A 15,767-nucleotide genomic window follows, 5' to 3' on the forward strand; every position below is an offset into this window, starting at 1 on the left:
GTCTTCTATGATCTTGGGGGAAAAAAAAAATCTGAAAACTCTCTTTGGCTTCCATCTGCAGAATGCTGCTACTTCCCTGCTTGACACAAATACCGACAAGTGCCCAATCACAAAGTTTTTACAGAAAGATAGGCACTCCACTAAATGGCATGCATCTATAACTTCTCATTTGTAACAGTTTGAATGAACCACTTTAAATGAGACTCAGTACTGCAAATGAACAGTGAATATAAACCTAAGCAGTAAATGACTGTTTCCTTTACTAAGTTCTGTCACTCCTGTGCAATGAATGAGGTGAAGATCCTGTGGAAAAAAACAGAACGTAAATCTATAATTAAATACACATGCACAACAGGGAAAAAATTAAAGAGCATGAAGAACATTAATTTGAGCATTTCCTAATTCCTTACTGCCTCATTTTACAGTTACAAATTAGTTGCTGTCCTCCCACTCGTTACAGAGAGAAAATTCATTTCAAAAATAGGTATTTTGGAATGTGGAATAATTTTTGAGGAGAAACAGGACACATCGCTAACTTCAACAGTGAATAAGACAGAAACCTCATGTTATTCTACACATATCCTCTCCTATGTACATACATTGACCCTGTTTTACAAGCCTCTGTAGATATAACAGGACTGAAATACTATAAAAACTGCACATGCATCAATCCAATAGAATAATGAGAATCATCTATTCAGCAGAAGCTTCTACTCAGAATATATGCTGTCATTCTTCAAGCCAATGAAATACTGGAGGTTGGTTAGTTTAACAGTGCAACACATCCCATTCACAAAATGAAACTGCAAAAGAGCCCAAAGTTTCACTGAAGCAGACAGCAAACAAGGAGATCCTTCCTTTTAAATACCAAGCTTTCATCACCTTCAATTGAAATGCTAGAGCTTTTCATGAGAACAGCCAAAATCTTAGCTACCTGAAAAACTACATTTCCCCCAATCTGTTTCTGGTTGTGGGCTTTTGTTTTTAATAGCTTATCCATATCTAATAAAATTTTCAGGAAGCAGGATTTGTTCCTTGCCTCGACACACTGGTACCAAGTTTCAGCTGAAATGACAAACTGAGCAAATTTTAAGAAGCTAAAATAACACATGGGAAAACTTGAGCAGTTTTAGTACAGGTACTGCAACTTACTGTATCTGAAAATAAAAAGTGTTTATGAAGTTCAGGACAAGGTTTAAAACACAGACACAAAATTTTACTCTGATTCATTACTAGAAAGAATGGATTATTAAGAACAAAGTGATGGCTAACTGCAAACTGTTGCCAGAAAATCTAAATTCAATCTTGTGTTCTGTTCTCCTTCTACAGAAATATTTAGATCTAACCACCTAAAGCAGTTCTCAATTTCCCCACTCACAGTATGTATCTATTATTAGTAATAGTAGTCAGTTTCCCAAACAGGGCATGTGAATTTATCTTTTCTGGATTTAAGAAGAACGTATACATTTAAAAAATATACTGAAAAAACACTGTTTGCTGCTTCAAGTACGTATTTTCTGACATGACATTCTGTTTCAAGGTTGTGCTTTTAAAATGTCAAATGATCAGAGTAAGAATTTCCATGAATTTCGGATAAACAGTAAGTAAACAAGTTTAGAACAGGGACTTGAAAGCCAAAAAACCGAAGCAAAATCTAATACAAATGTTAAAAATATAACAAAAAAAATTATCTCGAAAGAGCCAAATTACTTCTACTTTGTGTATCAGGAGACACGTCTATCAGGACAAGCCTAAGCTAATGAGAGGCACTAGTTTGAGAACAGGTATAAAAATTATTTCAGTAATATGTATTTTAATCTCTGATTCAAAAGCTAAAAATCTGAGATTATTGACATAACTCCATCTACAGGTGTAGATACTCTCTGGCTATTAAGAAGTTAGATTCACACAGCATTTTTATTTTTAACTGGAGAGCTTTGAAGTCATAGTCCAGATCTCTTTCTTATTCCTCTTCTGTAAAACTGACAACATTTAGAGATGTGGTGAATGCTTTTGGTCCTTTGAAGAGTGAAGACAGATAGCTATAGGCAGGTTAAAAATCCCTATTTATGTGTAGCAGCTTGTTTTTATACATTTTTAAACATAACGCTCCCTTATCTTTCCATCAAATACTCTTATGAGCTACTTTTGTTGAATATTTCTGCTCTATTGTACACAGTGCATCATGAGCTGCATGGCCTGAGGCCAGGAAGGAAGGTGTGGAACACGTCTTCACAGGTCGATTTCCACTCTCCAAGTTTTCAAGTATTTGAGAGGTCATGTTACAGCACAAATTTACATAGCAGACAAATTACATGACTGCCCATTCTCAGCATTTCATAATTGCAATAAAAAAAATAGGTCAAATGGAGGGAGGGGGGGAGGAGGAGAAGAAGAATTACCCTACCCTTTCAAAGGAGTCAGAAAATTAAAACTGTACTTAACCTTAGTATGTGCCAAAACATTGGTAAAAATCTCTACTGACAGTAAACACTAGTTAAAAGCATTTGATTTATAATTCCTTTACAAAATACTTTTCTTTTTTAATGCCTCAAAACAGTCATAAACAAACAAAACCTGTGCCATATTGCTGTTTTAAAATACTGGTTTTATTAGTCCAAAATACATATATTTTTACAAACATGCATGTTATCAGGGAATGGGTTATGAATTTCAAGAGCTTTCAGCCACAGCCTGGTAGTCTAGTAGGACTGTTAAGAGAGCGAACTGCTTTTTGAATCATCTATCGGGATGAAAAGAATAATAGTTTGGAATAGCATTTTTCTCCCTCAGAGCCTGAAATACAGTGCACTTTTAAAAAGGGCAGTTTTGGCCAGACTCAGCACTGCCTAACTTTGTGTTTATATTAGATGAAGACTAAAATTACAATGTTCATATCTGACATTCTTTGAGTACAAAATGGTAAAATAATTAATTTTAAGTTTTTTTAGAAAATGACGCTATATTTTCAAGATAACAACAAAATACCTTCTAAGACCAGATAGGGATATCATAATGTGAAATGACAAATTTAAAAAATGATTAGGTATGTCTCCATATATCTGTATTTCTCTTACCAAGACTGATACTTGCACAGAAATTGCTACCAACATCATATAGTGTACTGCTAAAATATGCCAATCATTATCCTAGACAGCTTTCAGGATCTGTTTAAACACAGTCAAGCAGCTGTGGGGTTTAGACTGGCATACTGCTGATACTCTTATTGAGCAAGCAGAGAGAATAAACATCAGCAGAGAAATGACTGGCTTCAATAACTTCAACTGGACTTAACATTATTTCAGTTTATAAAATGACTAATATGAAATCTGATTTACTCTTAGCAGTAAGAAAAATTTTTAAGCTGATGAATTTTTTAAAAGGATTGCATTTTTAAAGAACTCCTGAACAATTTGTTGAAGACAGAAACACTGCGATAGCTGGGCTTTAAGTGCATTTGGTCCCTATTCAACAAGCAAAAAGTGGAAACAGAACTGACATTTTCTCTATTTACTAACACAAACTCCGAGGGATGAATTTTACCAAAAGCTTCAGCTTAGCATGTTGTAGCCCTGCAGCTGAAAATTCAGATGAAAAATATGGGAGGTTTTTTTCTATGACACAAAAGAAACTTTTGGGAACATTTCTGAAGGATACCAGAAAGTTTGTCTAACATACAATGGTTCCTACTTAGTGCAGCCCTTCAAACAAAGAATAACAGATGCACAACTGGTATTAATAACAAAACATCTCCTCCCTCTGTCAGTCAAGAGAGGACAGCTAAGGACAAATACAGTCCTAGGTACTTACCTACTCGGAAGTTAGTGGCTGTCAGTGTATCAGCAGCATGGCCATTTTCACTAATGAGGGTGGTGGTATTTCCCTTCTCACAGTTGTTCTGACAGTTGCCTTTGGTACAAGTCACTTTACAGATGCTGGGTGTAAAGACCACCTTGATGCGACCAGTGTGATTTCCCACTGTCAGCCGAGGCAAAGAAAAAAAGAAGAATAAACAGATCACTTTGGTATCCATTGATTTCCTTCAAAAAATTTTGGGAAAAAAAAAAGGTGGGGGGGAGAAAAAGGCAACAGGTCTACAGGAGGAGGGCAGTCTGCAGTGCTCTCTCTCACAGATCTCCAGTGGTGTCTCTGAAACAGGAGTAGGAAGCTTAGCAAACAGAACTCCGGGATCCGCTCCAAAACCACATTTAAAGTCAAGTCACTGGAGTGGGATTAGTAATCACAATGCTGCACTTTATTCACAGGCAGACAAAGAGCAATACCAAGAGCATGACAGCTTAAATAGCCAACCCTGACAGGCAGATGTAATGTAAAGAGGCCGGCTGTGCACCTAAGGGTGAATAAACTCTTGTGTCCTCCTGCATACTTTTCCTGTTTCTGCACTTATTAAGTCACTATTTGTAGCTCGACCCCTGGAAATGTTTTAGGCATGCGGCATGTCTGAAAACATCTGTCTCAAATCTCCTGGCACCCCAGCCTGAAGTGGTCAAACCTTGTGACGCAGCTGCCGGGACCCATTTTTTCACAGTTTTTTGGCACTATTTTTCCACAAGGATTTACATATTATACACTGAGCTTTGCTGTCAGCTTTCCTTTAAGTAACAAATACCTTGGAGAAAAGGGTAAGTATCAATGCTTGAAAATAGTGGTTCTGAGCTCAAAGAGAAAAAATGGCTAGATTCTTTTATGTATAGAGACTTTTATACATATACACATATATATGTATATATACACATTTCTAATATGTACTTACAGTCATTTTAAAAACTTGAACATAATGAAGACTGAGCAAACACTAATTTTAAGTTAAGCTAATTAGAATGACTCGTTACAGAATTTGATTTAAAAACAGATGTGAAACCAAGTACATCTAACAGCTGAAGACAAAAAAAAGATATTAAAACTACTTATTAGGAAAATTAGGGAAAAATAACAGATTCCATTGGCAATTATTTAAAAAGCGAACAGTTTGTGCTCTGCACACTTATGAATAAATTCAGCAAGTTCTTGTAACTATATCACAGCCAGCATCTTTGTGGAAACTATTAATAAATACTTTCATATCAAGTCTAACAATCCCAAGAAATGGCACACAGAAAAAGATGAATCTCCTTTGTCATATCACAGAAATAAAAAATATGCTGGATAGTTGTCTAACCTAGCTTATGAAATACCCTCTGGACAAACATCTTCTTGAAAAATCTCAAGAAAATGATCTTCCCACTTCAAAAGAATATAAAGTCTTATTTCTGGCTCTTCATAAACAAATAAATTAAAACAATTGTGCCAACTGTTTTGTCTACAGTAAAGGCATTGCTCTATTTGAACAGCAGCTGTAGTACAGATGCTCCCACCTTACTCTCCCTAAAGAACAGTTAGAAAAAGCACAGCCCAGACAGACACAGGAATAAAATATATCAATTAAAGGCTAGTACTGTGATTTTAGTTGACTTAGAAGACACACTGGATTCCTGGATGCTGACCCTTTCTTACGAAAATTGTTACTACATTCCCAATGAACAGGTCTAAGCGGCTTGTGACTTGATGAGGCTAAAACTTCTGAGCTTTCCTTTGGTTTAGTAGAGCTTCAGCAGCCACACTGCCATCTTTGTATTTTATTTGCATAGTTTTACATATATCTTTTCCCAGAAAAGCCCTATCCATTTTATATTTTATATTTTCACATGTTTTAGTAACATTTTTCCTTTAGGATGTGATCTAATTAGAAAAACATGGTTAGTTGAGTCACAAAAGTCAGTCTTGCCTACACTGTAAAAACCAGTATTGGGGGACCCAGACAAGTTTTCCAGCCTAGCTAAGAAAAAATACGGCTTTGCCAGTATAGATGGAACTAAATCATGATTTAATTCTCCTTCATCATATTCTGTACTATGTTGTTGAGTGTTGAGCTGTGGCAAAATTTGAGCACAATGTTTATAACAAAAAAATAACATTTTAAAAACAATTTTTATCACATTGTTCAGATTTTACCAGAAAAATTCTGTAGCATAATTTTTTTGGTGTAAGAGACATCTTAGTATGAGACTGAAAGGAAATGGTAAATTTTGGGTGAGAAAATGTTAGCGTGTAAATTTGGGAGTAACAACACAGGAGCAAGAGTTGCACAGTACCTTCCAAAGCACAGGCTAGTATCTACAGAGATAAAGAATATCCATGGAAGAATATTTAAATGCAGCTTTTTAGGGAAGTAAATCATCGGAAAAGCAACATTATGTAAGCCCTACTTCCTAACAAATATTCAAATCTTTATTCAGCAATGCTTTCGCTATAAAACAAATTCCATTCTCACAGATACTCCTGTTTTAGTAGTTGCGAAGAGCCGGAAATAAGACAGCTTCATATTATTTTGACATTGGAAGATTTTTTCCATCTTTCTCAGGTTTATGAAAACTATAATAATTATTATTTTCTTCTTCTTACCTAGCAGGGCACAGCTTTTAACTTCTTTAATTCTTCTGGAGACATTTAGGAAAGATACAAAGCTAACGATGGCCTCTGAACTGAAAACTGACCAGTCTATAAAGAGGTGACTCAACACAGTGACATTATCTTCATCCTTCTCTGCAGTTCTACTGAAGCAGACAATACTTTCCTCACACATCCTAAGGTTTAGGGATTTTAATGGTGAGCATAATACATTCAGATTTAAATTGAAAACAGACCACAAAGCCTTCTCCTGAAAAGAAGTTTTTGGCAGATACTCTGCAAGGTTACACTCTTGGACTTCCTTGAATCCTCTCCCTTTCTTCTGTTCTGTAGGTTTTCTTTTTTTTTTTTTTAACTTCTCTAAAGAGGGAATAATTTGATTCTAAATAAGAAACTATATAGTTCAATATCACTTACCTGTTTTGGCAGTATTGATGTTAACAGCCACAATTTCAAGCTAGAAATCCATTGCTGCCTTGACCTCTTTTGGTTTTGGGCTAGTTTTTATTAAAGAAGGATACTGCATTTTTAAGGTAGCATATAGATTATTTTCCTCTTTAAATTCCAGAACCTTTGCTGATGATGCCACTGTGACATAGACATGACAAGATCTGCAACTTCGATTATCACAAACTCATTTCTGGAAAAATATCATGGTTCTACAGCATTGCAACATACCTGGAATCATTATTTTTTAAATATATAGACAGAAATGTATCATAAACTTTTCAAAATTGATTTTAAACATGTGGAAATGAAACACCTTGCTCTGATCTTAAGTATAACACCAGACTGAAGAAATGCAAATGTGAGATCAGAAAAATAAATAAGTCTAATAAAAAACAAGAAAAGCAGAAGATACAAACACCAAATAAATAACAAAGCTACTGAGAAAAATGGCAGAACTAGAGATAAATTCAGATTGCTGTTTTAATAAAGATAGGACAATCAGGATTACTAGTACTGGCTAAAATTTCATCCCTGAGCTGGCCAACAAATTCACAGTGAGGAGCCTTAGCCAACTGTGCCATCATCCTGCCTTATAGTCCAGGTTCGCTCATACCTAAAAACTCTTAGATACATTTGTCAAAGGGGATCAGTGGAAGAACGTACACGTAATTTCCAGAGTCTGTGAAACTCTCTTGAGCCAGATTTAAAAAAGCGAGATGCCTGGGTAGAGTGATGAGATTTTTCTTGAAAATTGGCACCACACGTATGTGATTTTCTTTCCATCTCTGTAAGTCACTATGATATAATACTATGAACACTGCAAGCTCCTGCTGTGATAAATTTATGATTTAGCAACAACTGCAAGAGAAATGGAAAATATAAGCCAAAGGATTTCTTCATAGAATCCCTTCTGCCCCCGTTGTCCATCTTGGTAAACTAATTATCTTTTTTTTTATTTTTCTGCATTAGCAGAAAAGATGTATGAGTTAAGACAAGGTAGATAGCAGGTTTTAGGTCATGACAGTTCAGCAGCCATGCCTAGACAGAGTTGTATAATGAGAAAGATTCCACCTCATCCTCCTAAGTCCATTAGTCTGTAATGCTACAGAGCCTTCACTTCTTTCTACAAGGATTTCTAGAAACACTTTTTTCTTGGTTTTATGGCTGCCCTCACAGCTTCAGCATTCTGCAAAGATTTAACCAGAAAGTATTCAGTAGACGTAGTGGGTCTCAGATTATCTGGCACATCCTTGTTTTGCAGGAAGAGAATGGCTTAGCAACCCTAGTAAAAGCAGAACTGGTAGTCAGTTAAAAACATGACTACACTGTACTGTCACATAGGTCAAGAGAGGCAAAGAGCAGAAAAATTTTTCACATGTCAAAATAAATATTATGATGTGTATGGCGTTATTGTGCTCTAAACAAAAGGATTGACAATAAAAATCACAAGCAATGGCTTATACTGTGGCTGGTAGAGTTTACATACTTCTCCCATAATCCTTGTACAAAACTTCTTTCTGGCTCTACTGTTAGAGGCATTTGTGGCTTTCTTTAATACCTTCACTTATGACAAATATCCTGAGGCAAATCTCCTGAGGAAACACAACTAAACAAAATTGTACATTTCCCACTAGTACCTCCAAAAGATGATATACATCACTCTGCTTTCATGACACCCTACTTCTACTCTGAATCCAGCATGTTTCCTTATGTGCATCTACACAGAACCTCATCAGACTTGAAGATTCTACCTTAAAATTATATTCTTTTCCCAAAGGTAATAGATTATCTCAGGCAATTTCATATTTTCAAATGATAAGCATGATGCATAAGGGGAACTTCGGAATGAAATCTCAAATCAAAGCTTTTAAACAGCAAATAGATTCAACATTTAAAATTCTCAGATTACCAACTCACTCTCTTTTATCTTAATTAAATGCTGACAGAGAAAAAAGGAAAGAAGCAGAAGGAAATTACTTACTTCCTACAACAGGTGTCTCCCAGTTATCTCACCAGTCCTCTTGGCTTAGTCCTTACCGCTAAATGTGCTTGTTCAGCCAAAAGGAAAACTGACATTGCATAAAAATCATCCACGTAAGTAAAACAGTTCAGCTTTTAGAACTACTGTCAAATGACCTTTCTACACTTTTGACAATAAATGAGAAAGTTTTGTCTTATCAACACTTACTCATCAATTTAAAATAAGTTTAAAAAAAAAAATATCCCAAACCTATTTTCCAAAGACCAGAACAAGCTGAAACGTGGTTATTGTACATCTTGGGTATGTCAGCATCTGGAATATACACTAACACTAAGAAAATTTAAAAAGGGAAAAGGAAAAAAAAAAAAAGAAGAAAGAGATAAATGCACACACAGAACAGAAGGAGATCCTCCCTAAATTTCAGATTACACATCAAGACAAATACAACCTCTGGTAGGATAGGAATGACTGAAAGAGATTATGAGAGGTCACCTAATCTCCCCTTTCTTCTTTTTTTCCCCAAAACAGCATGAAATAGCAACATTACACAAAAAGTTTGTTCAGCCTATTCTCAAAACCCTTCAGTTTCGCAGGTTCCACAGCCTCCCTAAGGAACACACTGCAGAGCTCCAGCCTCTCTTTATAAGAGTATTCCTAATACCTAATCCACATTCCCTTTGTTGCAATTCAAGTGTATTATTGCCCTGCTTTATCAATAGCAAACTCTGTCAAAACCTTATTTCTCTCAGAATCAATTTCTAACATACTTGAAGTCTGCTGTTGTGAATCTCCCTTGGTCTCATTTTCTCCAGACTAAAACCACCTAAACTTTCTATCAGTTTAACAGGCCATATTTTGAGGCCCTCTCTTCTTTCTTGTTTTGCTTTCAATATCACTTACTTGGTCTTCCATCTTTCCAAAAATACACTGCCCAAAGCTAGACAGTACTGCAGCTGAGATCTGATCAGAGCAGTAGAATTAGTTAATACAGCTTACGTAAAATGCTTCTGATACTATAATTTATTTTTTTCTCCCCTGACAGTGCACTATGGATATTTCATACTCGGAACCAGTCTGCAGGCCAGGCCAAAAGGGCACAACAGGTCTCCTAAATCCACTTCTGATCTGTTAATATGTAGATCATCTCAGTTAAGTGAATGTGGAACATTTCTCACACAACCTTAGCATGACTGAATTCAGCCCTCCCTCTGCTCTGAGCACTGAAGTAAAATCATCTGCATTCAAACCGTGCCCATCTGAAAACCAGGAAGACTAAGAGCCTTACTCTTTCTGTAAGTCACAAGCACAAACAAGTTTGAAAACTACACGGATTCAAAAAGACAAGGCACAGCTGCTGGGCAATTTCATTTTTGGCTTCAATATAAAATGCCTGTCTTCAGGTAGGGCAGTGCAGTTTTGCTCTTTCAGAAACTTAGTTAACAGTCTGCTTTCACACCTCACACCCAGTTCTCTTTTCACAGGCATTGGGAGAAAGTAGACATGGCAGCAAAACTAAAAATAAGACAACACAGCTGCATTTCATCCAAGACCCAATGTCTTCTCTGATGCTTAAACGTACTCCCCACATTTGCATAAGGTGACGTGTATGTGTGCACAGCCACTCAGTCAAACATTTTTAACAAGAAGGCAGTGCATCAAACTGTACTTTATTTACCATGTCTAGACAACTATAACTATGCACTGTTGACATGGAATTATTTCCAGCACTCCTACTTTTTGTTATTTCTGTGACTCCTTATTTTTCATAGAATGACAGAATGGTTTGGGTTGGAAGAGACCTTAAAGATCATCCAGCCCAGACACCCCCTGACAAGGGCAGGGATATCGTCCACTAGATCAGGTTGTTCAAACCCTCATTCAACCTGGCCTTGAACACCTCCAGGGACAGGGTATCCATGACTTCTCTGGTCATAGAATCATAGAATCATAGAACAACCAGGTTGGAAGAGACCCACTGGATCATCAGGTCAACCTGTTCCAGTGACTCACCACCGGCACAGTAAATAATTTCTTCCCCAATTCTAATTTAAATCTCCCCTCCTTAATCTTAAAACTGTTACCCCTCATCCTTTCGCTACACTCCCTGATAAAGAGCCCTTCCCCAGCTTTCTTAAAGGCCCTCTTTAAGTACTAGAAGGCTGCTATAAGGTCTTCCCAAAGCCTTCCCTTCTCTAAACAAGTCAAACTCTCTCAGCCTGTCCTCATAAGGGAGGTGCTCCAGCCCTCTGATAATCTTTGTGGCTCTTCTCTGGACTTGCTCTAAAATTTCCATGTCCTTCCTGTGCTAAGGACTCCACAACTGAATGCAGCACTCCAGGTGACATCTTATAAGAGCAGAGCAGAAGGGGAGAACCACCTCCTTTGACTTGTTGGCAATAATTCTCTGGATGCAGCCCAGGATACGGTTGGCTTTCTGTGCTGCAAGCGCACATGGCCAGCTCATGTTGAGCTCCTCATCCATCTGCACCCACAAGTACTTTTCTTCAAGGCTACTCTGAACTCATTCTCCACCCAGCCTCTATTTGTGTTTGGGGTTGTCCTGGCCCAGGTGCAGGACCTTGCACTTGGTCTTGCTGAACTTCATTAGATATGCACAGGCCCACCACTCCAGCCTGTCAAGGTCCCTCAGAATGTTATCCCTTCCCTCCAGGCAGCCTGGCATCATCAGGAAACCTGCACTCAATCCCACTGTCTATGTTACTGACAAAGATGTTACACACACCAGTCCCAATACCAACCCCAGAGGAATGCCATTCATCACCGGTCTCTGCTTGGAGTATTCCATTACCTAATAAGCTTAATCTTTGATATTCTGTCACTTTTCAAGTAGCCAGTTTTACTGCCTTTATGCAAACCAATGGGACTTCAAAGAGCAAAACATGATCCAGCTACCTATTACAACAGTATGTTGCCATTCTTATGGCCATCATTGCTATTATACACGCTTCTCTATGTACCTATTTCTGGCTAGCCACATCACTCCATCTTCACATCATTTCCTCCTTTTGTCTTGTTCAGATGCTCCTACTACGACCTTATCCCTCCAGTCAGAAAAATGCTCTGACTTCTTGCTTCTATTGCAGTCTTGTTTGAATTCATCTTCTTCTGAAGCCCAGACTGCTTCTTCAGCATTCTTGACAGACAGGCAAAGAAACCATGCAGAAGACTTGATGTTTCCAAGTTAAGAAGAAAACTCAAAAGAAAGTATCTGGAAAAGCTTTTTCCTTCCTGGTTATCACAGGGATACAATGCCTTCCTTGCTCACTGTCACAGCAGAAAGAAGAGGGACTTCCATCATTTCCCTCATCATCACTACCATCCAGAACACCCTAAACTACAGCAATTTTTTTGTTTTATCGTAGGACAGACAAGTAACCCACTCCTCAGTTCTCTTAATCTCAGTTTAAGATAGAGATGAAGGTAAACAGTGTATTGTTTGATCTAATCTATTGCACCAAACTTTCATTAATTTTGACAGATTCTGACAAACTCTCTGCTGTCTATAACACAGGCTTGTTGTGTTTTAATTTTATATGAATGTCTGCCACTTAAAGCATCAAAAAAGCACATGCAGGCAGAAGGGATACCATTTTGAAAAGCATTTATAATTGTATTTACATGCCCTTGTCATGGTTTAGCCCCAGCCCAGCTTGACTGGTAGCCAAACACGAGCAGTTGTGATCTCAGTCCTGCCTCCACCCAGGGAAAGCAGAATAAGGAAAGAAAGACTTGTGGCTTGGAAACTAAAACAGATTTAATGAAACAACAACAACTACAACAATAATAATGAAAATATTATTAAATAGGAAAATAATGTAATATGTACAAATATATGAAATTGCTCCCCCTCCCTGATGACTACGTCACTACAGGCACAAGGAAAAGATCACAGGCTGGACTAGCAGCAGGAGGGAGCTAGACTTAGGAACCAGATTAAGGAATGTGCGGATCTGCAATTAGGGAAAAAATACTCAGACAAGGTCTGTATTGGATAGTGGCCATCAAAGAAGAGAGCTTGACCCTCGTGATCCCTTGGTTTTAAACAGTGTATGATGTATATGTCATGGAATACTCTGTTGGTCAGCTTTGGGTTATCTGTCCTGTCTGCCCCTCCCTGCATCCCTGCAGATGCGACCCATTTTTGCCCCTTTCAAGGATGGCCTTGGTTTCCATAGGAATAAGTATAAACAATGGCCTGTCTGCATACACATGCCCCGTGTTACCACTTCTAGAAAAAAAACCAACTGTTGGAAAAACATGCAGTTAACTTTCAGAAAATGAAGTTACTAAGACAAAGCTTAGCTGAAAAGTTAGAAACTGATTCTATTTTAGGTCAAATCAGAACAGTGTGCCCCAGGAGCCTTTTGCTGATACAGCAACCCTTTACTGACACAGCAGAGGAATTCACGTTAATTACAATTTTTGTCCTCTGCAAGTGAGTGCATTACATACAAATTACACATAGAATTAAAAGCTGAGATTTCTGTGAGCAGGTTTTATGAATCACTTTTTGTCTTTCTTACCTTTTTTACCACTATAAAGATTCTCTATTTACAGTCCTCAGGAAACAAACATCCAATCTTGAACTATGGCCATTTTCCATGTTGAAGCAATCTAAAAAACTTTAATCAATAATTGGTAATGAGAACTAGCACTATCATTTCCCTTTATATAGCTTAGGATGTTCCAGAAAAAGATACCAACCCAAATAAATTAATAGAGGTGGCAATGTGGAATAATCTGATGGAACAGCCTCAACTCTCTTCAAATTGATTTATGGGCAGATAATTATTTTACTCTGGGGTTTGATTGTTTTAAAGGTATTACATGTAGACTAGATCCACAAATGGATGCACTGCTAAAAAGCTAATGGCATGAAGCAAGCAGTCTAACCAGCATACTGAGGAGGAATGTGCCCAACCCATGAAACAGGAAACGGAGAGGACATTAAGACTGCTTAATTCAAATTCTTTTAGGGGCCAGACACATTTCTTTGAGAAACTGAACTACTCTTCATTACAACTGGGTGCCAAACCCCACCATGACTACACTATTGCACTCCTTAGGGAGCTTAATCCTGCAGAAGAGTTTAACAAGGCTTAGTTGACTGCACCTCTAAGGACAGGCAGGCAGACAAGTGCTTCACCTACAAGTCTGGGTGGGAATTAAGCAGAACTTTAGCATCCAGATGGCCTGTCTTCTTCAGAGTAAAGCACTTCTGAAACAGGACTTCAAGCCAAAGTCTCACGTTTTGAAGTTCACATCCATGCTTCAGGTTTGGGGCTGGAGACAATTCCAGTTGTAGGGAATGCAGCACAGGATTCAGGTCCACAAGCCTTTTTTAACTCCCATTCAAGTTATCCAGATTCTTAGGTACCTAAAACATATCTGGACCCAAAAGGCTTTCACTTGAGGCATAACAGAACAAAAGCCACATTTAGCTAAATACAAACACTACCACCCACTTTATCACCAGGACTCAATCAAGAGGGTTCAAATTAGGCCTTTATACACCAGGAATGAAATTCATTCCCACCTGATCTCACTCATCTGAAATTATGCATTTTGCCTAAAGGTAATTATCTAGTCTCCATTCACAATCAGGACATCAGACTTTACCCTGCCCTAGGACAGTTTACAAGTTGAAAGAGTGTTACTTTTTTAGAAAGTTTTGGCCCTCTCAGCATACATGACTCCCTTAAACAAGAAACTGGTTCTTAGGTGCAACACACTGAAAGTGTTTACCTTTTCCAGGAAGAACAGGGAATAAAAATGAAATTAATGTTACCTTACTAAGTATATCCACTTAATATTCCATTTCCTGAAAGGAAGCAACTGAAAAGCACTAAGGAAGTCAACAAACTGTAAACAGTGACAAAGGACAGAACGTCATGGAATCATGTTATAAATTAATATAGTCTTCTCCGCATGCTGCATCACCATTAAAAATCTTTTCTCTCTACACTGCATAAAGATCTTTTTCTCTCTTAGTTTTTGGAGAAGGGAAAAAATGATCACAAATAAGGATGTCACTGATTTTGAAATCTCAGTTTCAGTGGGTATGAAAGGATCTTCTTGCGCTTGCTTTTTTGTCAACATTTGTTTGTTCCTTCTGGCACTGGCAATGGCACTGACAGAGAAGAGCACTTACCTATTTCCTATGAGTAAAACCAGACTTAACTACTTGCACAAGTTGGAACCAGGTCTTCATATCCAAGAACCTTGTATCACACCAACTCTGGGGTACACTTGGTTAAGGTACTTGAAATGTTTAATTGTGTGGGTTCAATCAGTATCTATATACAGCTAAATTACTATTTTTCAAAGACATCACAGAGGTTTTCCCCTACAGAATTTTCCGGAAAGCCTCTTCTCTTTTTCTTCTTAAGAAATCTTTGGGTTTTGAGCCAATTCTCTTTCATCACAGCAGTTGAGACGCATTTGTCTCAGTCTGTGTTTTCCCCTACCTATAACACATTTTGGACTGATTTTAATTCCGTTTGCCAGATCATTAATCTGTTTTTCCAACATTTTTGCCCACACTGCTGTTTATCAGTCTTGGCCTCCATATTTTAAAGCATAGAGAGATGATCATTCATTTTTAGGTAAACATAACATTTAAATTAGTTCCTATAAAAGTGCTAACAGCCTTTGCCTGTCATGCAGACATTCAGTTACTGGTAAGCTCAGGGTCATAAAATCTTTGTGGTGTCAAAAGAGAAAAATATAGTACTTTTTTGGGGGTGCTGATTTACTGGCCTCCTCAACTGTGAATCCTTTATAGATATACAAACAATCATGAAGAGAGCTTAGAAAGAGTATTGTTAAAATCCCTGCAGCTATAGCA

General features: G+C 37.6%; 1 protein-coding gene across 6 annotated transcripts in view; it reads right to left on the bottom strand.

Moving 5' to 3' along the window:
* LTBP1 (latent transforming growth factor beta binding protein 1) overlaps window positions 1-15,767 on the bottom strand; it is a 196,196-nt gene that overhangs the window by 121,623 nt on the left and 58,806 nt on the right. For 4 of the 6 annotated variants that reach the window (XM_069852452.1, XM_069852451.1, XM_069852454.1 and 1 more), the window contains exon 5: window positions 3,811-3,978. In XM_069852452.1, coding sequence (XP_069708553.1) covers window positions 3,811-3,978 — 168 coding nt within the window. Of the gene's footprint in view, window positions 1-3,810; window positions 4,307-15,767 lie in introns of those variants that run through there. The other 2 variants (XM_069852455.1, XM_069852456.1) reach the window with 2 other exon arrangements.

This window comes from Phaenicophaeus curvirostris, chromosome 2 (genome assembly GCF_032191515.1).
Source record: "Phaenicophaeus curvirostris isolate KB17595 chromosome 2, BPBGC_Pcur_1.0, whole genome shotgun sequence".
Classification (NCBI taxonomy): domain Eukaryota; kingdom Metazoa; phylum Chordata; class Aves; order Cuculiformes; family Cuculidae; genus Phaenicophaeus; species Phaenicophaeus curvirostris.